Source organism: Sinocyclocheilus anshuiensis, unplaced genomic scaffold (genome assembly GCF_001515605.1).
Source record: "Sinocyclocheilus anshuiensis isolate Anshui unplaced genomic scaffold, SAMN03320099.WGS_v1.1 scaffold1800, whole genome shotgun sequence".
Lineage (NCBI taxonomy): Eukaryota > Metazoa > Chordata > Actinopteri > Cypriniformes > Cyprinidae > Sinocyclocheilus > Sinocyclocheilus anshuiensis.
In genome coordinates, this window is record NW_015557201.1 from 287,664 (window position 1) to 309,689 (window position 22,026).

At 38.2% G+C, this 22,026-nt stretch overlaps 2 protein-coding genes across 3 annotated transcripts in view; both read right to left on the reverse strand.

The window, feature by feature from the left end:
• The window catches only part of LOC107678880 (solute carrier family 35 member B1-like), a 10,818-nt gene extending 4,550 nt beyond the window's left edge, over nucleotides 1-6,268 (reverse strand). The window contains exons 1-4 of the mRNA XM_016474306.1: nucleotides 5,540-6,268; nucleotides 2,174-2,277; nucleotides 1,876-2,006; nucleotides 1,767-1,797 (exon numbers count right to left, since the gene is read on the reverse strand). Of these exons, the coding sequence (XP_016329792.1) occupies nucleotides 1,767-1,797; nucleotides 1,876-2,006; nucleotides 2,174-2,277; nucleotides 5,540-5,661 (388 nt within the window). The 5' untranslated portion in view covers nucleotides 5,662-6,268. The remainder of the gene's footprint in view (nucleotides 1-1,766; nucleotides 1,798-1,875; nucleotides 2,007-2,173; nucleotides 2,278-5,539) is intronic.
• A 2,111-nt stretch (nucleotides 6,269-8,379) lies between these two features.
• LOC107678879 (protein FAM117A-like) lies at nucleotides 8,380-21,146 on the reverse strand. Of its 2 annotated transcripts, none has more exons than XM_016474304.1 (8): nucleotides 20,664-21,146; nucleotides 16,690-16,838; nucleotides 12,810-12,905; nucleotides 10,877-10,996; nucleotides 10,157-10,273; nucleotides 9,940-10,066; nucleotides 9,540-9,693; nucleotides 8,380-8,748 (listed from the first exon to the last, which is right to left on the reverse strand). In XM_016474304.1, exons 1-8 carry the CDS (start codon nucleotides 20,779-20,781, stop codon nucleotides 8,481-8,483), a joined length of 1,149 nt encoding a protein of 382 aa, XP_016329790.1. In that variant the 5' UTR covers nucleotides 20,782-21,146; the 3' UTR covers nucleotides 8,380-8,480. The 2 variants fall into 2 exon arrangements, with proteins under 2 accessions (XP_016329790.1, XP_016329791.1); XM_016474305.1 differs by lacking the exon at nucleotides 20,664-21,146 and adding an exon at nucleotides 20,359-20,510.
• Nucleotides 21,147-22,026: the final 880 nt, after the last annotated feature.

Genomic DNA, 22,026 nt, shown 5'->3' on the forward strand with positions numbered 1-22,026 from the left:
GTGAGAGAGAGAGAGAGGGGGTCACATCACAGTGGAGTCAGCTGTCTTAACCGTGGCTTGTGTACTGCACACATACGAGCATCATCACTGTGTCTGTCACACGACTCTGTTGCCCTTTCGGGCTTGAACTGATGGTAAAACTAATGACATTATTTACTGTCTTTATATTTATTTTGAAAGATGAAGCTCGCGATTATGGTAAGGGCCGTTACATTTCCGACGAGTGCTTGCGGTGTTCGGCCAATCACAATGCACTGGGTCAGCTGGCCAATCAGAGCAGACTGCACTTGTCGGAAGGAGGGACTTTGTAGAAAACGAAGCGTTTGAGAGAAGCGGGGCATAGAGGACCTACAATAATGTACAGTATTTGAAAAATAATGTGTTTTTTGAACATTAAAGCATGTCAACATATTCTGTTACACCAAATACACAAAATAATTATCTTTAAAAAAGCATCATATGACCCCTTTAAGTCACACTTAAAAATGCATGGGAAAAAAAATAGAGTGGTGTCCACAAACAAATGGTTCTAAACCATTTTTTCAGAACATCTTATGTAATTTTTAATTCATTTTATATTATTTGTTTTTCTTGAAAGTGTGTGTGTGTCTGTGTGTGTGTGTGTGTGTGTACCTGTTTTTCTATTCTGGTGGGGACTTAAACCTGAATACACACAGACTCATGGGGACTCATGTCACAGTGGAGACCTAAATTGAGGCAATAGAATATACGGTCTGTACAGTAGAAAAACCATTACGCCTATGGAGAGTCCCCACAAGGATAGCAAACCAGACTGTGTGTGTGTGTGTGTGTGTGTGTGTGTGTCCAAATAACACTTAATAAGGGTCCAAAAATTCTGGGCCCACTCTTTAGCATTCAAACATTTGGGGTCAGTAATATTTTATTAATGTTTTTTTTTAATAAGTCTCTTATGTTCACCGAAGCTGCATTTATTTGATCAAAAATACAGTAAAAATATAGTATTGTGAAATACTGAAATATTATTACAATTTAAAAAATAACTGTTTTCTATTTGATTTTAAAATGCAATGTATTCCTGTGATGGCAAAGCTGTTTACTAAAGTCTTCAACGTCACATGATCCTTCAGAAATCAATCTAATATGCTGATTTGCTGCTCAAGAATCATTTCTTATTATTATCAATGCTTAACGTTTATTTGAGAGAAATTGTTTGTAAGATTACAAATGTCTTCACAGTCACTTCAGTTTAATGCATCCTTGCTGATTAAAAGTATTTCGGTAACACTTTACAATGAGGTTCCATTAGTTAATGTTAGTTAATGTATTAACTAACATGAACAATATATTTATCACAGTATTTATTAATCTTTGTTAATATTAGTTCATGAAAATACAGTTGTTCATTGTTAGTTCATGTTAATTCACAGTGCATTAATTAATGTGAACAAAACAAAAACATGCATTATAAATGTTGAAATTAACATTAACTAAGATTAATAAATGCTGTAGAAGTATTGGTCATGCTTAGTTCATGTTAACTAAAGTAGTTAACTAATGAACCTTATTTTAAAGTGTTACCTGTATTTCTTAAAAAAATAAAAAAATCTCGCTGACCTTAAACTTTTGAATGGTAGTGTATGTACAAATGAAACTGTATATCCCTAAAGCCGTGTGTGTGTGTGTTTTGAATATGAACTACACTAAAACAAGCCCAGCATGTTCGACATTCTTTCCTGAAACACGAGAGCGGTGTTTGTGTGACTAAAACAGATAAAGATGCTCACCTGGAATTGGTTTACAGGATTTTCCCAACACCTAGAAAGAACAAAGACTCATGAGCGTGATGTTGTGAAGAGGAGAAACAGAGACACGCGAGTAGAGAGCTGTGCAGACCTGTGTGGGGTAGTTGACATACTGCAGGGCCGAGTTACTGGACACCATAGCACCCAGGTAAGACAGAGAGCACATGCCATACAGCCAGCTTCTCGTGTGGTCCTGCTTTGAGCTCTCAAAAACCAGAATCACTACAAACACAAAATAGAGAGCAAGCAAAGTTACCTGTAATTCAGATTTTAAACATCTACAGCAACATTTATATGCAAAAAGTGGTGCCATAACATGTTGCCACCCAATCACTACGACACACATGATCTCCACACATGCAATCAGAACATCTGCAGGTTTGACTCACAGAGTCTGGCGAAAGCGGCGTTGATGACACACTGGATGAAGACTAGTGTGGTGGCATAACGAAACTTCTCCGTCTTCCCCGCGTGACTGTAGTCTCCTCGTGTGCTGGATGAAACAGAACACAGAGGCATTGAATTGTGGGACTGAAGGGAACTTTTCTAGGTTTTAAGTGCTATAATCAGGTCCCCGGTGCATCTACCAACCAAGGAAACGTGAAAAAGATTAACCCAATCACTTTGTTTTGGTAAGCCTTTTTCTGCAAGCGTCTGAGAAAACGAGCGCGTCTGATTTCGCTCCCTTGGTGACGTGGCAAAGGGATCTCATTATAATATTACCGCCCCTTAATCTGTAAACTTCCACTCAAGGCACCGTCATTTTGATTTCGCAAGCGACAACGGTTACCAGTTCTAATGCCATGGTGAAAGTTTTTCAAAACATGCTAACTGTTCTGTCTTTGGCTTCACAGACGACCACAGAACACTGTTTATAGAGTCCCAGCCTCAGAGGAGACAAGAGAGAAGTGGATTTATTGATTTATTTAGGTTACTGTATATTGCTGCTGCCACACAGATCTAAAATAAACAAGCGATTTATTTCCCAGCTGTTTACCTTCACAGACATGTTTTTCACACGACTGTTTTTGTAACTCGTGTGTTTTTAACGTAAACTTGTGTGTGAATGAGAACTTAGTTTAGTACTCACATGCGGTGACAGCCGCTTTCTGTCCGTGCGCTTCAGATGTGCACTCAGAAAACCATATATCTGAAGTTTAAACTCACATGGTTTAAAACGCATGATTTCAGTGCGATAAACATGACAATCAGAACCAAAACAGATGTTTTTAGCAGGTCGGAGCTGTAATGGCACAGCTCTACTCTGGAAAAGGGGGCGGGGGCAGCAGCTCATTTGCATTTAAAGACACAGGCCCGAAAAAAAGCGTGTTTCTGCTTCCACTCAAAATAGGCATTTTCAAAATTATATAATAAATGATCTGTGGAGTATTTTGAGCTGAAACTTCACAGACACATTCTGGGGACACCAGAGACTTATATTACATATTGTAAAAAGGGGCATAATATGTCACCTTTAATAATCACTGGAGGTTAAAATAACCAACAGTGGCTGGGGAAGAAAATGTTGTTTACAGCAGCGACTAATTTAAGCGCTTGATAAAAAATATTTGATGCTGAAAGGTCAACTCATCTAAGGAGGTTCAAGACAGTGTGTCTAGAGGTTAAAAACATGGCAATATAATCTGAAAAGAAAATCACAGCTTGCTCATGTGAGACAAACTATCCCCAGATTTCAAAAGGACAAAGACATTGTGCTGGGTTGTGTTCCTTAAGGACACACAAAGAAAAACCTTCTGACCTGAAATTTGTTTGCTTACATCATCTTGGCTATAATATCTGTGGTTCAGATAACTATTCATTTCTAACTAATATATATTCCAATATATTCCAATTTTGTTTTAAAAATCATCACTTACTAGTACTTAATCTGTAGTTTCCTCTTAGTTCTTCTAAATATAACAAATAGACTCAAGTCCAGTTGTTCTAGTACTAACTGAATAGACACCGGTTGCATATTTATTAAGGCTGGGCAAAAAAATTGATTTTCCGATTAATCGTTTTTTTTAAATGACGTCGATTCGATATCGATTCTCAAAAGCCGCGAATCGATCTTTTCCATTATTTATTTCAGCACACATTTAAAGGGTTCATATGATGCTGCTAAAAAGAACATTATTTTGTGTATTTGGTGTAATGAAATTTGTTTATGCGGTTTAGAATAAAAAAAAAACACATTTTCCACATACTGTACATTATTGTTTCTCCTCTATGCCCCGCCTTTTTGAAACGCATCGATTTTTACAAAGCTCATCAGTCTGAAAAAGCGAGGTGTCTTTCACAACGAAAAACACAGCGGCCTAGCGGAAGCCCCGGTTTAGCATGAGCTGAGGCCGGGCTAGAGTGAGCTGAGGTGGCGGGGTTGAGAACAGCGCAGCCGGCAGATCCGACGAAGGAGCGGCAAGCACATGTGACGACCCCGGGCTTCGTCCACGGTGAAAGCCGATCCGGCGATCCACCTGATTACCAGAAAAATTAAGAACATTTTATAGGGCCCTATTATTGTTTAAAAAAAGGACCCTATACAAAAAAAAAAAAGAATGTTTAAAATACAGGCATGTGGTTCTTAATTTCTTTTTATTAATTCACCATTTGTAAACTGATGTTTACTGTTCATTTTTTAGAAATATCAATAGCATTTGTATTAAAACTATATTCACTGAATGTAATCAAAAAAATCGAGAATCGAATCGAAACATCTGAATCGATACCCAGCCCTAATATTTATTACACACTACTGTGTCATTCTAGATCCTTGTAGTAATATTTTAAATAAACTTACTATTTCAATTGAACTCTAATGTAGTCGTTCTCACATATTACAAATAAAAAAGCTGTAACGAGTAAGATAACAAATGTTACTAGTACCTAACAACTGGGATCGATACGGCAGTCTAAATATTCATACAAGCACTAGTAGTGACTAATGAATAATTACTAGTAAAATCAGTAAAGGTTCCAGCAACAACTGGAGAACATACTAAATGAATTCTTTGGGGAAATTCTGACTGGTATCTACTGAAGAGTTACTAACAAAATTGCAATAGAGACTCCTTGATAACTTACTAGTAATTACACTAATACTATAATATTACATTATATTATGCTAGTAGATACTAGCTAGTTTAAAGCAGTGGTTCTTTACCAGGGGGCCCAAATATGTCTTGATTTTTTACAAGTTATTTATATTAATATAATCGTAAAAAAACACTAATATAAATATGTAAACATTTCACTGACAATATATTTTTGTTTCTTTTTTTACAATAAAAGCACCAGAGGTACATATCAGCTCAGAAGGGGCTTATTCTGCAAATATATTTCTAAACAAAGAGGGGCCTTGAAGTCAAAAAGGTTGAGAACCACTGGTTTAAAGGAATATATGCTAAAGCAGCTTGCCATTTATAGAGAACAATAAAACAACAGTGTGTGTTAAAACAGTGCTCGATCTCTGAAAGAGACTGACAAGTGAGCTGTAAGACTGCACATCTTTACCATAGTACACTTAATTTACTGGACAGAATGCAGTGTGTCAACTAGCAAGGTGAAATAGCTAAAGGGACGTTTCCCCTCTCCCTCTCCCTCCCTCTCCTTACTGTTGCAACCACATAGGCAGAGAGTAATTTAGTGCGATAATAGCAACTGAGGAGTGGAACTCAAATGAATGAAAAAGAAATATAGAAATGCAATATCTCGTTAAATAAATATAGGTCTATTCAATGCTGTCTGGTACTCACATTGTCTCCTGCAGTATCCCATAGTAAAAGTAACACACGAACACCCCGCAGAAACAGACGATGAACCGGAGCCGTTCGTTCTGCCAGAGAGACGGTTTGCTCGCTGCCTTCCCGGCGGCCATGCTATCGTCCAGCAGTCTCGGTATGGACACGGACACGGCTCCGCTCCCCGTACCCCGCGCTCCTGCGTCCCGTTCCACTCTACCGGCGATCGGTAGCCCGGAAATGATGGCGACTCGAGATTCTCTGTTCTGGTGTTACATCTATAGTGTTAAAGCCACTTGCTTTAACACTAAACGTCCGTTCTTATTACCCTACGTTTATGTGAGTTTTATTGCATTTACAGATCAATCATGTAAATGAACCGCGCGCTAACTGTGTCCAAATAACGTTAGCCGCATCCTGAAAATGAGGTGTAAGCGAATGCAGGTAAAAATGCGTCTTTTGTTTCCGGATATTGCGAGGACGCCTCAAAGATCTAAGTAATTCTGTACTCGAGATGCTGAGTTAACGGTCTGTTTTTGACATTTAGTAACAGAAGATGATAACTACTGCTAGAGCATCCTCTAATAAATGTTTTCGTTTGACGCGTCAAATGACACTAGAGCAGAAGGACCCGAGGAACTCCAGCTACTCTGCTGATATGCCTGTAACTTTATCAGGATCGAAGACTGATTTAAAATACAGTTTTACGCCACGGGCATGTCTTTATTTGCTAAATCGCGTTGACTTCCCTCCCAGCTCAGGTTTTCGGCTCAATCTATGTTTTTGTCCATTATACCGACAGCATGCGGCTTTAACTTTATTTGGGCATTAGATACAAGTCCCTGTAAACAAATCTGTGGGGCCTTTCTTAATATGCAGGTAGGATTTTTACGTAGCGGTATGTGTATTACTTGGATTGGTCCAAATAGGCAAAAGCTGACGACATGCAGCGAATCACAGGGCTGGAATCTTTAAGCGGGCGGGGCATAGAGTTCCTCCGCAAGCATCACGTGTACGTCTCTCATTCATGCAAATATTCTAGAATTCCAAGTGTTCAATTTAAATGGACACATATAAATGTATATTACATTGTAATATGTATGTATGTATAGACAGACAGATAGCTAGACAGATAGACAGACAGACAGACAGACAGACAGACAGACCGATAGATAGATAGATAGATAGATAGATGGAAACTTATGTTTAACTTATGCTTAAGAATGCATAATTATTAAGCTGATATACAGAACAGCAACCACACTCTTAATTCTCTGCGCTTCTCATTTATGGCAGCCAAAATTGAGTAACATAAATTTACAATATATAGGATAAAACAGGTTTGGTGTACAATAACTGTACTCAAGACAAAGAATCTGAGAACAATGTCATTAAAACAGCACCCTTACAGAACAAGACAACAAGTGAGAACTTAAAAAACTGAATGGATGATGCCAAGACCGAGACACAATCCATGCAAACATAGGGGATAATAACAGTGCTTTAAATGTCAGCAAACAATAATTTGCTGGAAGTCTCGTTCTGTATGATATGCACATATTGTACCTGAATGCAGCAAACTTGCTTGTGTCTTATGTAGAGTGTTTGTATAATAGCTTGGTGCTCAAATTAACTGAACAATATGACCACTGTGGGTAAGATTAGTAGTCAAGTCTGAAGTGAAATTCAGTAAAACATACAGCACACTTATCAAGTGCGTAGCGAAATAAACCCTTAATGGGGTCCCGTCGGTATCCTTGTCTTACACCAAATTTGAACAAAAAGTGTCAGCGGCCCACAACACATGAAGACCTCAGAATAAACAAGCAATAAGGGCCTTTCCCTTATTAAATTACAACTGTAAACAGTTTCTCTGGACCGGTGAATCTCACAAAACCTATTAAGAAAATATCCCCATCATATTTCAATCCAAACTCAAAAGATATAATAGAAAAATAATCAAGTCTATCTTAGTACCTATTTTATACATATATATATATACATATATATATATATATATATATATATATACAAATCTTTCTTTACTTTTTAACTTTAATACAGTAACAATATGCGCTTACTCATCCTACAAATATGACACAATAAAAAAAAATCTCAAATTTCATTTGATTGGTGGTGAAATATGATCGGGACATTTTTTGACAAGCTCTGTAAGATTACTTTATGAATAATTGCTCTTCACTGAACATTTGGAGACATTTATTAAACACCTACTGCTTAATGATGTCTAAATGTATATATTCTGAACTACTAAACAGACATGCTGAGAGTATTCAAAACAAACCCAGCCTTCAAAACCTTTGTCAGCCGTTCAAATGAAATGCCCCTATAATGAACAGCTGATGAGAGACTCTCTGGTCTATTACTGCCTCTTTTGTGTTGGTAAAAAAGTCCAGCATGCAGTAAAGACCTGTGTCTGTAAATACTGAATTAAGAAACACGTGTTTCTGATTGATCCACAGCTCTGTAAAACCATCATGCAGTGGGTCAGGCTTATAGCACATATGTTTTATAATCTGTCTGATATATGATAGTGAATGTTCAGAATTACTCTTCTGACAGAGCTAAAGATATAGAAGAATAGTCATCAGTATTGTTTTATAGAAATTAGAACAAATATAGCAATAGTTAAATGCTATAACATGAAACGAAATGATCACAAGTGCCAAGTGGAGTGTCCTGAGGTCAAAAGGTCACAGACAAATCACATTGGAGAGAGTCCACCATAGTTTTAAGATGAAGAAAAGTTCTCCATTTTGTTCTCCCCTCATGATTTTTTTTTCCTCTCTGTGCCGATCAAAACAAATCAGATACCGTGTGGATGGCATGAGCAGTTTCTTCTCTTTGAGATGCTTTAAAGTCAAAGTCGCCGATGAGATGGGACAAAGGCATAACAATCTTTAGTTTTTCTTTTCTCGTCATGAATGTCCTCCATTCACAGAGAGGTGGTGGTAGGGTCTGGGAGGGTGCCGCTCAAATAACCACCCACAGCATGTCCCGGTGTCTGGCAGGGGGCAGCACTTTGAGCCGAACAGCCAGTGACGGGTGAAACAGACAGGCCACGAAATAACAGGTCCATTGAAGGGAGGAGGGGCCTGAGGAGACTGACAGGACAGAAGGCGGAGCCACCGTGAGGTGTGAAATTCACCTTGTTAGGGTCAGGACAGGAAGGCTGAAGAGGAGCATTTCCATGACAGAGAAGGCTGAAAAGAAGAGATTGATTGATGATTCAATGAAATTAACTGCATATGTTAGTATTCAAGTCATAATAGTATATCATTATAATAGTATATCAATAATAAATCATTTTTTAAATAATGCATGTTGTCATACTGCATTTTGTTTTATTAACAATACAACCTAGAGAATACAGACAATGAAAAGAAAAATATAAGATAATTATTATTTATTTAATTAAAAAAAACATTTAAGGTTGAAGGGCATTTACATGACAGGGAATGCTAAAAAAAGTAGAGATTGGTTGATGAAATAACTCATTTAAATTAACTTCATGATATGCAGATTAATTAGATGAATGTCAACTGAATAATCTTTTCAGATTATCAATATTTGCTGAGAAGAGGCCTTATGTAAATTATATTATTGTGGCAGACAAGAATATAGAATAGTCCTGTATTATTTTCTTATCACTATTAATAAGACTATATTAATGTGTTGACATCCCTATTTAATATGTTTTATAGCTCACACTTTTGGAGACCAAGTCTCACTATATTAACTATGACTTTTGCCTCAAAAAACTCCTAAACTAGTTGGTTAAGTTTAGGTATGGGGTGGATTAAGGGATCTAAAAATATGGTCATGCAGAATAAGGCATTGATATGTGCTTTATAAGTACTAATAAACAGCCAATAAGGTAGTAAAATGCATGCTAATAAGCAACTAGTTAGTACTGAGAATTGGTCCCTAAAGTGTTACAGTTTTATGTCTATTTCCTAACACATGCAGCGGTTCGCGTTTGTGCTAAACTTACATGGCCTCCTCAGACACACGTACTCTCTCGCAGCCCTCTGGAGGTTCTCTCTGAAAGACGTACGTCTTGTTGGGACGAGGAGAAGAAGATGGTGGCTCCGAAATACATAGAGGAGGGGAGGAAGGCGCACAGAGCGGCCCGCACACAACCATATCTAAACACAACACACAGACCGATAAAGACAAAAGCACATTACACAATTAACAGTTTCACACAGACCTTCCTCTCATGTGTTGATAAAATATGAATGATGTACCTAAGAGCAAGTTCAGTTTGTGCTATTTTTTAACCGTTAAGACTCTGAGCACATCCATCTTTGGCTGTCTTGTCTCTCAATTTGACATGGAACATGAAATATAGACTTTATAAAGTCTGTTTCTATGTTTATACATATACTGACCGGTGTCTGTGATGGTGCAGGGAGAGTGTGAGGGAGACAGCTGGGCAGGAGAAGGGTCGCTCTGTGAAGCGCTGCTGTACCTTTGAGCTGGGACGGGGGCTCTGTGACCATCTGGTACGTCGAGAATCTAAACGCACACAAAATCACACGGGTTTCAGATGATTGTGAGACTGAAAGTGTACATCAGAAACACGCATTCAAACAAATACACACTGACTTTGTGCTGTTCCTTTGCCGTTTCAGACACAAAGACTCCCTCCAGCTCCAGGTTCAGTCCTTCAACACTGCGTCTCAGTCTGGGGGCCAATCGGCTCAGTGGAATCAGAGGCATCGTCTGCACACAGACACACACACACACACACACACACACACACACACACACACACACACACACACACACACACGACTATCAGAGATATATATCTGATGTGTGTCCTTGTTTGTTTGTTTTCTTCAAGCTTATACTTGTACACTAATTGGGTTATAGGTCTCTTTGTGTGTGTATATATGTGTGTGTGTGTGTGTGTGTGTTTTGCAGTTAAATGTAACACATGAGATTAACCTGTATGTTTATACTAAACATGCATAGCATTCAATGCAAGTAGATTTATGCATATTGTCACCTCTAAATATACTACTGTACAAAGAGAGCCACAGCCACATAACCAGCTGTGTGTTTTCACCATATCAATGGCTGTAGATCACTGACACCATCTAAGTAAAGCTGCTCTGTTTTTAAATCTCTGTTGCTAGTGAGATGTGGGCCAACCTGAGAGGCTTAGCTCCTAATCACTGCTCATATACAAGCACAACCTTTATAAATGCCCCCAACCTTTCTCTTGATGTCCCAGTGTGTCACTACTGTAAAATAACAAGCTGGTCAAAACACATTCATACATTGTTTAGGTTTGTGGTTTGTGTATACATTCTTGTTTACCTGTGTACTTCCAGGCGAGTGTGTTTGGCTGTTGTGTATGTGTTGGTGTGTCTGGTCACAGTCCATGGCAGGAGGTGCATGTCTGGAGCGTTTCTGTAAGGACTGTCGAAGTTTAGCGACCTGAAGGAGAGAAATATGAGAGTTGTAGTATCAGATGTAAACTTATAAGGAGAGGTGAAACCTAACTGCTATGCCCTTTATGCTGACCTATAATAAAGGTTATACCTTCTGTTCAAAAGTAGAGTATTCTCTGGGGATGCACTTGTAAAAAGCAGCTATGGTACCACAAAAGTAAAACGAGTTTAGTATGAAAATTGGCACAGAATGGTTCCTAAAAATGGATGGGACAGAGTGACCCAGAATAATTTGAATAATGGGTCTAAATAATAATTGTTTATTATTTTAAGTTGATATTATTTTTCTAAGCAATGGTGGGTGATGTTCCAATATTCCAATATACCAATATTCCTTTATCAGTAATTTAAATAATTTTATATCACATAATGGTACACTACTGTTCAAATATTTCAGATTTTTTTTTGAAAGAAATACATTTTTATTTAAATTAATTAATTTTTCAAAAAAGACACATTAAAGGGGACATAACACACAGTTTCTGTGTTTCACACAGTCTCATGTTAATCTTGAGTACCTATAGAGTAGTACTGCATCCTTCATATCTCCAAAGAATCTTTAGTTTTATCAGATTTATAAAAGACAGATACAGCTTTGCGCTTCTCTCCGAAAACAGCTGAGCTCATGGAGGCGTGCCATAGGTGGAGCAAAAAAACGGACTCATGAACAGGATCTTTTATCGCTGGGACTGCTCCATCTTCATCCACTGTTCACATAACGCTGGGTTCTTTAGGAAGCTGAACAAGGTTATCTTTCCCTCACAACCAAAAACACACTGCTTTGGAGACATTCTTCTCGAGCATGTCCTGTGTAGTGCTGCCGCCGTCTTCCGTAACCAGAATGAAGCACGTTGACGGGCGCGCTCTTGCTCTCGCTCTGGTTGATGTGCGGCCGCTCTTCTGGGAGAATTGCCCATACAAGGAATTCCACCCTTCATGACGTCACGAAGGGCCATGCTCGAAAAAAAACTTTCCGAAACTTATACGAATCCTTAAGGAGTGTAGTTGACACAGAAAAACTCGTTTTTTTAAACTTTGGCCATGTTTAGCATGAGAATCTAACTCTTTAAAAGTGTAAATAACTCAAAAAGCATGAAATAGCATTAGACCTCCCTTTTTAATTGATCAATAGTGACACTGAAGATATTTCTAAAGTTATAAAAGATCTCTATTTCAAATAAATGCAGTTCTTTCGAACTAATTTTCAAATAATCCTGAAAATCCTGGTTTCCACAAATAGAGTAATGATGCTGAAAATTCAGCTTTGCCATCACAGGAATAAATGACAATATATATATATATATATATATATATATGAGAAAAATAACTTTTATACTGATTCAATGGATTTATTGCATTTTGGGAAAAAAAATAAGTTTATAATAAATCTTTGAAAATCAAAATCTGGATCTGAATTTTTAATGTTATTATAACCTAAAGATGCTATGTGAAAGTTTGAAACAGAAATTAGTGGTTTTCATCTTGCCACTTTCTTGGTAAAGAAAACATATTTTTACTCAAATTAATCAAAATGGATTTATAGCGTTTTGGAACCAAACTCTTCATATATATATATATATATATATATATATATCGTAAAAATATTTTCCAATATTACTGCTTTTGCTGTATTTTGGATCAAATAAATGCAGGCTTGGTGAGTAGAAGAGAATTCTTTCAAAAACATGAAAAATCTTACTGTTCAAAAACTTTTGACTGGTAGTGTACTGTCTTTTAGTAAGACTACTTTGTGTCTCAAAATAGCAAACAACATTTTGCGCCCAACATCAAGTACTTACCTCTCTGAGGTGTTCAGCACTACCCCATGATGCCGAACGCTTGTGACCGCCGCCCCCTCTCCGCCCCCGCGTCTCCTCTATCCAGGAACTGGGAGTCTAAGAAAAGAGAGAAAACAAGCTTACATTTGACTTTCCAAGTGACATTATTTTAAAGATCCTGATTTTCAAAAGCTCACACACACAATGCTTTCTCAGCGCTACATCAAAGCTTCATTTCATTCAGGATAATCAAAACTGAACCTCCCCTCACTGAATACCAACGATCCCAAACACCCTCAGACTTCACATAAAGTAATCCAGCCCTTTCCACCAAACACAAGACAGCCGATGACACACCCTCCCTTAAATGCTGTTCTAGTTCAAGCTTAAGCATCCGTTTGTGAGAGCGGTGCACCCCGCTCGCCAAGTGTTGACATGTTTTTCTGTATGTCACAAATGGAACTGAAAGCTGCTTCCACGCCTCACTTAACGTATTTGAATATGGGACAGAAAATGTGACACACCTGCAACACACAGACACGCCCAAACACACACAGCTGTGCAGAGACGTGCATGATAGAAACCACTGACTCTGCTGCACCACATTTCAAAGGTGTAGAGGGGAAAACACAAACGTGTTTGTCCTCAAGTGCACTCACACAGACAGACACATGCATGCCGTCATGATACCCCCGTCCTACAGTCCCAGGCCTCACTGAGCTGACTCTGAAAAGAAGTGGGAGCCCAGCTAGTGCACACTTGCACACAATATCGCCGAACACCAAACGATTATTTTCCAAGTGACCCAATCACCGAGCTCCATCTCAGAGCTTATCGTAACCCAAAAAGTGTCCTCCTGCTGTGTCTCCGTCCCTCTCTTCCTGTCCCTGCCACAGGTCACAAATATCTTGTGCGGTTGGGATGCTTGACAATGCAACAACATGCAGTTGAAGTGAGCCATATTAAAACATGTCATCACCTCCAGCCCCTGGAGAGCAAGATCAGACTAACAGTGTCTGCTTAGTGGCTAGAGGTTTCACATGGCCCAGTGGGGGCAGGGTTGCGGTTTGATTTAAATATAAATTCGGCCCTTATTCCTTTCTGCCTGGACACCCACCTGCCCGCCCGCCCACATCAGGCTGCCGTGGGATTAGGCCTATAAACGGACATTGAGTTTGAGGGTTTGTATGCGCAGCACACTAGATGCTGGCTAAAGTTTCAGAAGTCCCCGTCTGTGCTCAAGTGGACAAGACGGACGGTCAGATGGGGGGTTGGGCAGACTGTCGAGAGTGTCTTGAGACTGTACAATTGTTAACTGTTGAATGTCCACTAAAAAGTGGGTTGCATTTGTTCATCAAGGACGAAATGCTTGATGTAACGTGAATATATGAAAGTAGGGTGTGAGTGGGGGTTTTGCTTGTGCATTGTATGTATGTGTGTGTGTGTGTGTGTGTGTGTGTGTGTGTGGCAGGGGTTGAGGGGGACGGTCACTATGAAGGTCATGTTAAACAAAACCTTTTTTGGGTGACCGGTTATCAGTGAAAGCATAGCAGATCTCCTGCTGAGAGACACAGCCGGCCTGGATGTAGCATCTATAAGGAAGCGACGACCATCCAAACAGACCCACAAACTACTGCTCTCACAAATCAGCAAAGCAACAAGGTGGTTTGATGCAGTGTTACAACTACATGTCTAGTCTAATAAATAAAACTACAATTTTCAAGAAGATGAGAGTTGTAGGGTAGTTTCCCAGGGCATTGCTATGCATTTCCAAAAACACATGACTTATGAAATAGTTCAATAGAACTTTTATTTTCCAGCGGTGCAATTCACAGCATTACCAGTAGGGTTGGGTACCGAAACCCGGTACCAATATGGCACCGGTACCTATGTAACCGGTATGTACTAGAACCGAATCAGAACGCAGATTTCGGTGCCTCATTTCGGTGCCATGCCTTCTCCGAAACGGACGTAAGAAGCATCATCACCGGCACCGCATGTGAAAAATAATTTCCCGACTGAGAAAATGCACATGTACTCAAGTCAGAAAGCTCTAATAATACAAATCCAACAAATCTTTGTAGTAACGCGAGTGTCCATGTTGTTTTCACATTCCGACTTAAAAGCACAACTCGGAAAATGACTCTGAGAGCATCCGAGGAGCGCGTGAATGCAGTAATTACACTTGCTGCCTGGAAGCAGGTAGCCTTCCGTTAACTAAGCTAAACATGCTTAAATTAACAAGATGTGCGTTAAATATCGCATGCAATTTATCGTGCAGCCCTAGTTCCATAGGCTACTTTAAAAAGAACACATCGATTAGCAATGGATTATAAATATACTTAATTGTTATGAAAATACCAGAGATGGCTTGAATAACACAGATAAACTATATTGTCGCAGTCGAGTGTTTATTGTCTTTGTTTTATCATTCAAAACGTTTATATGTTCTGTTTACTTAGTTACAGCTATAATAGCAATGCCATTGTCCATATAAGGGATTTCCTGGAGGGTCATGAGTTCCGCTACTTCTGTGACTGGATAATTTTTATTTATTTTTATAAGTATCGGTTCAGGCACCGGAACCGTTTTAAAAGTTTCGATTTGGCACCGGTATCGGAAAAACACCAAACGATACCCAACCCTAATTACCAGAGAGAGAATTTCTTTCACATGTAATCACAATGGATTGTAAATGAAATACACTAATGTTCAAATCTTTTATGCTCATTAAGGCTGCATTTATTTGACCAAAAATTGTAACAGTAATAATGTGAAATATTCGTACAATTTAATATATCTCTTTTCTATTTGAATATACTTTAAAATGTAATGTATTCCCGTGATGGCAAAGCTGAAGTTTCAGCAGTTTCAGCATCACACTGATCCTTCAGAAATCATTCTGTTGCAAACAGTTGTGCTGCTTAATATTTTTGTGAAAACAAAATCTTTTGTAACATTATCAATGACTTTACTGCCCCTGTTGATCAGTTTCATTCATCAATATTGAATAAAGATATTAATTTCTGGCAGAAAATCTTTAGAACCCCGAACCTCTGAACAGTAGATCCAAATCAATCAGCATGGAATCAAAATTGGAACCAAATAAAATCAAAATGGAATCAAGAGCTTGTGAATTTGATTCAAATTAAGATAGATGGCTAGGATTGGAATGACTCAGATACCCCTTTCTAAAAGTCTATGGGACTTTTTCATTATCCGTTCTGAGATATTCTCATGTCTGATTGCTTAGAAATAATACTAGCACAACTCTCATAAATAAGCAGCATGGCACAAACAGTTGGATGAAAAAAAACAAGTAGAAATGTAGTATGACGTTTCTTACTAAGTCAAATTATTTTAACAGTGTAAAACCTTTAACAAACTGAGAAGCTAAATCAAAATGAACAGCCCCAGCAGGGAGACTTTCAACTTTTGAGTTTGATTGAATATAGCTAACCCCAGCAGGCATGTTGGAGCAGTGCTCCAGGAACTCATATGGAACCCATTTGGAAAAAAACAATATGGCTGCCGTTCCAGGCTGACTTTTCCTAAACTCCTTCCATTACCAGCCAAACTCTTTCTCCCCAAAGCCAAGATCTTTCATTAGTAACCGCTTGACTTTAGTTTTCTAAAACAAACACTATGTACCCTGACCATTTCAGAATTATGCTTTGCAAACAACACAAATGTTAAAACAGTTGTGCATAATTCTATGTGTATCATATAAGGCAGATCAAACCAATGGTTTGTTTAACTCCCCACTGAGTAGTAAAGTCTCCACTCCACATGGTCAGACAGGACCTCCTTTGTTTGCAATTAATAACTCAGACTGTGTTAAAGGAATAGTTCACCCAAAAATGAAAATTGGTGTGGGAAGGATCACACCAGCATTTCTCACCTGTGTGGCCTTGTCATTGACACAGGTAACAGGCTGACACTCTGGTTCTCTAGGCCAGTTGCCCTGAAGGTACGGTCCCACCAAAGTGTCCAGAGACAATGTCCGTCGTAAGGTTGGCTTCGGCGGGCGACCCTTCGTCTTGTACTCGGCTACAAAGAGAGGACAGAGCGAGAGAATGAAAACTGTGTGATGTTTTTAAAATAATAAATGGATTCAACAATAAAAAAGCACATAGCATGCAATACTCTACCCCACAATGCAATTTGCTCATTTAGAGTGTGAACAATAAGCAAGTAGTGAACTCATTTAACTTCTCCTTTTTGATTCGTTTGATTGCACTGACAAAAGGTACAACATTTTAACACGGAACTGTATTACAAAAGGCAAAAAGCCAGTTTTTTTCCTATATGTATACTGGATACCCCTCACATGCATTAACATACTACTGTTTGAAGTTTATGCACTATAGCCGACTGTTTCACTTACTATTTTTAGAGAACATAAAGGAATGTATATTGAATATGACACAGTATTCAGATAAGGATAAAGTAGTATTCCACTTCAAACATAACCAATTTAAAATAAATAAATCACAATAACATTATTTATAATTGTATTTTTTTTTTTATGTTTAAATACTTCAAATTTAAATAATATAATAATAAATATGTTTTTGCATTACTTTTTCTCTATTCCAGTAATGAGAATCAGGTGGGAAGTGTGCTTAATTTGCATGAAAGTAGCAACGGCTTAAAACTGCCCAAAAACAGTGTGATGAATGAGATTGAAGTAAACACCTCTGACTTCTCATCGTTAATTCAGTTGATTAAACTGGAAACAGATCAACTGAATTACCAAAGCCTAAATTACCGAAGACAGCCAAAAAGGAGGAGAATGAGACCGGCGTCCCATGAGCATATGCACTAATCACTGTGCCACAGCTCTGACATTAAAATGTGTTTCTGATGATGTTTATGTATAATAATCTTTTCAATTTATCTCATGAGTTGGCATGCTGCAACACAGTCCATGCATGAAAGACTCGTTATAAATAGACACTGTTGTCATAACGGATGCTGAACATCCTGGTGCTTCATCAACACACTGCAGACAAGCTAGTTATCAAGCTCTTGCCCAAAATACTCCAGAGGATCATTTTCACACGTACACAAGACGGTTTTACTTCTTCTGTGCATTGATCATGTCATAGGAACTAATAACGGTACACCTGATCTCCGACCTTGTCAGGTCCTTCCTGGATCCATTCACCTCCTCCCAGCCCCTGGGGTCTATGGATTTGGGACACTTTTGATGGTGGACGTTTACTGGTGGGTGTTAAACAAGGCACACTTGTCTAGTACGGAGACTATTTTGTCACTGCGTTTGAGGGTGTGGTATCAAGCAGGTTGGGTGACTATGTGAATGAGACTGTGACATTGTAAGGGTTGAGGAATATGTATGGTTTGTCTGATATGGTGCAAGAGTGTGTGTGTATAATGTAATCTCACAAAAACAAATCCAGGTCACATTTAACCCCAGTAATAAATAAATAAATAATACATATATAATTATTATTTTCGTTTAATATTTTTAAAGCAACAAAGGCAGTACAAAAAATACCACTGGAATGTACAAATACTTAAATTCTTTGGCATTACATTTTATTTTATTTTTTTTTTTGCATTATGTTAATAAGAATCAGGTGGAAATGTACTTAAATTTGCATGAATGCAACAAGTCTTAAAAGTCTTGATTTGCCCCAAAACTGGTTTTGTTTTCTTTATGTAAATGGAATTTGGGTTGAAATGTGACTTTGACATGTTCTTGACAGGTTTTATGAGATCATCTGTGCGTTTTCTCCAGGAGCTCATGTATGCGTTTCACAGTCCTGATGAAAACTGCAATGAGCTGCATAGTTCAAAATCATATCCTCCTCCTGCAAGCATAGTGGGCAGGATATAAAAATACACATACTGGCATATGGCCTAAAGTTGCACACAGCCAAACCTCTGGCCACCGCTTGTGCTCCTTTGCGCAACCACAGAATAGAAACACATGCCATGATATTGTGCCAAATTCAATGATGGCTAAAGAAGCTTAAGCTCATGTATTTTTCTTTCAATAAACAGATTACTCATGATCAGACCAGGAAAAATAAATATTGTATTTTTTTCACATTTTCAGCACTGATTTGAAGCTGCGAATACTATATCTGAAAGTACTGCCAGTGAGTCTAAATGTTTATTTAACACCCAAGATGTGAGGAGGGGATGTGTTGAACTTCTTGAATGACTGGTGTTTCAGTTCTGTGGAAGTTTGTGGAGATTTCTGCCTCATTTTGTGTGGGCTGCACACGTGACTTTCTGAGCAACAGCACAAATGCTAAATGCTAAGAGAGGGATTTGCTGTTTAATTCCTTGGTAAATCACAATAAATAAGTTATTTTGGTCATTCTATCCTCTGTTTGTAGACTGCCGTGTGGAAGACCTACTCTTTCTCCAAAAGCCTTGCGAAGATCTAGTTGCACTCAGAATCAACGGCCCTTTGTGATTCACACATTGTCCTAAAACTAAAGACGAGACTTTTCAAAGTATTCTCACTTAGTTGAGGAAATCTGACAATATGCTGATGTAAAATACCAGAGGCAGCCTGACACCTATGAAACATGTCACACTAGTAAGAGACCAAAGTTTACTAAAAACATAAACCTATTGTTCAATAAACACTGAAAAAAAGGTTTCTTTCTAAAGTTGTAAATAAAACATATTGTAATGTGTTTTGTAAGAAACTAGCCTATTCAGTTTTTCTACTTCAAAATTTCATTTCAATTTCTTGGTTAAAAAAATTAATTCTACACCTTTTTTTTTCCAGTGTAGCTGTTATGCCAATCATATAAGACGAGGGTTTTCAATGTCAGTCTAACTACTCCTTGTTAAACAAAATTATCATGATAAAATGTATTAAATAATTAAAATGCAATGCATACGTATACAACTCTGTCAATCAATAATGATTAGGGTTGCAAAGGGGTGAAAATTTTCAGGTAAATTTCTGGAAACTTTACAAAAATCCCTGGAATATTCCAAAAAAAAACCTGGAAAGTTTCCAAAATTTCTGGAATGTTTCTGAAATTTATTGGAAATTTTCCACCTTTTTGCAACCCTAATAATGATCAAATTAAAGGATTTGAAACATAACCATCATATAGAATGTAAATGCATTAATATTGTACAATACACGTTATTATCAACCAAGTTCAATATGTAACACTCAAATTTACTGAGTTTTTAACAGTGGGTCCCTGCTTTGTTTCTCTACCAACCAAAGGGGCCTGAAAAAAGTTGAAGACCCCCGATCTACGATAATAAACCTGCATTTATACTAGATCTGTATAGTAAAATGCTTGAGCAACACAAAAACAATGCAAGAACTGTTTCCAAATTTGACATGTTAGTATATAACAGCAGGTCGCAGTAATGTGACAGTTGTGATTTGTTTTTCCTGATGGTGCCTGCAGATTATTTAAATTGAAGCAAAACAGACCTCTTGAGCACTGGACACACACTGTTTATGTGCTGAACATGCCAAAACAGTGATGAGAGTTTATAAAATACTGCAGGCTAAAAATAACATCTAAAAGAGACATCAAAAGTGACTTAATAGACAGACCTGCTATGTTTATTCTCTCCCATGCCATGCTTTGTGACCACCAGGGCCACTAAACATGTAGGGAACAAGGTGGGGTCGTTCAGTGCTCTTGGAAAATTTCTTGAACACTGTTGCACCGAAGCCATGAAAAGAGCAGCTAAACTACATGACTTCCGCAGATTATCCATTCACAATATTAATATGATCAATATTCTTATTATACCTAACAAAGAAGCAGAGTTAGAATGGATAGGACAGTTGGGCATCTTAGTAAATAAACGCCATGGCTTTAAAAAGTGCTTTTGCGTGTTTCTTGTGGTTTTTACCTGGTCTGGTGTCTTTGCAGCGCGGTGCTGGTCGGTTCTGCAGCTGAAACGGGACCGTGGCTCGGAGGGGCTGCAGTCCTTGATTACCCACCCGGGACACTCCACTCCGACACGACATTCCCACAGTCGCTTTGTGCTTTAAAAAGTCTTTAAAAAGTTCGCGAATCTCGCAAACTCCAGCGTTTACCTAAAGCTGATACTCCAGCAAAGGTTTTCGTCCGACTTAGCCGTCAAAAAATAAAGTTTGTGTGCAAATACTTTGCTTTAGCGCACTCGCTAGCTAGTCAGCTACTTTCTTTTGTGATGATAGTGAAGTTTTCCCAAACTAATTACTTTAACAAAATGCGTTATTTTTTCTGTGTGAAAAACCATATAAATTTGTATGCGCCGTCCTAAACGGCTTATTCCACTTGGCCTAGTAAAGAACTACATTGTATGGGCTGCTGCCAATTCTTCATCTGACAACAACCAACCTACACACTCGTGTCGGATTCAGAGCAGTGCACGGCGTCTAAACACGTTTCCACTCTGATTGGCTGCTGAAAAATACTACTCACACCCCATTGGTCGTTGGCAGCATCGATCTATTAGGGGCGGGTCTCAGTGCGACTCTCCCCGCCCACTTTATTAGAATTCATACTTTCCAGAGTTCTACCACCAGCACTGAGTAGCACAATGCGTGCTAACTGAAAGTTAGTGTCCTAACTGAAAGAACATGGGTTTGTTGAGGATTTGTAATATAATGTTTGTGGATTATATTACAATTTAACTTTAGGGTAATAAAAAAAAAAAATCATATTTTAACCAAGGGGCTTTTTAATAGGACATTTAGGGTGGCAAAGTGTTGTTAATGGGAATGTAAATATAATAGGATACAAGTCGTCGACCAAACTTGGATATTACTTGAGAAAACCTTTTCTTACTTAAGACAAACAGGTAGATGCTATTTCTGTCCAGGCCTACTTCTGGGCCATCTATCCTTCATCAGACATTACGAAATGGCTGTTAGGTGATATACAGTACTGTACTGCATTCCTGCAATGTATATACAGACATGTACCCATGCAAGTACATACTTGATATTTATATACACAAGAAGGGCAGGTGTTGACCACAAAGTGCCAGATAACATATTTCTTTGAAGTCAGTATGAGTTGCCTTTTGCAACCTGTTCTATTTCCATAATTTGTCAGACTTCTGAGTGAAATAGGATATTCAGTGAGAAAATGTAGTGCAGGACTTGGTTTTATCCATCAGAAACTGATTACTGATGTCTATTATGAGTAAAACTGTCTTGCACTGCTTGTGCCAACATGATATTTGTATCATCATATGCATTTCTTCATTCATTTTCCTTCCTTAT

Bases quoted from the DNA above. Each gene is read 5' to 3' on its own strand.
- LOC107678879 (XM_016474304.1), bottom strand. From the start codon at position 20,781: ATGTCGTGTCGGAGTGGAGTGTCCCGGGTGGGTAATCAAGGACTGCAG. The intron at 10,997-12,809 runs GTAAGTACTTGA...TCTCTCCTTCAG, and splicing joins GTGCTGAACACCTCAGAGAG to GTCGCTAAACTTCGACAGTC. The intron at 10,274-10,876 runs GTAAACAAGAAT...GTCTGTGTGCAG, and splicing joins ACTCGCCTGGAAGTACACAG to ACGATGCCTCTGATTCCACT.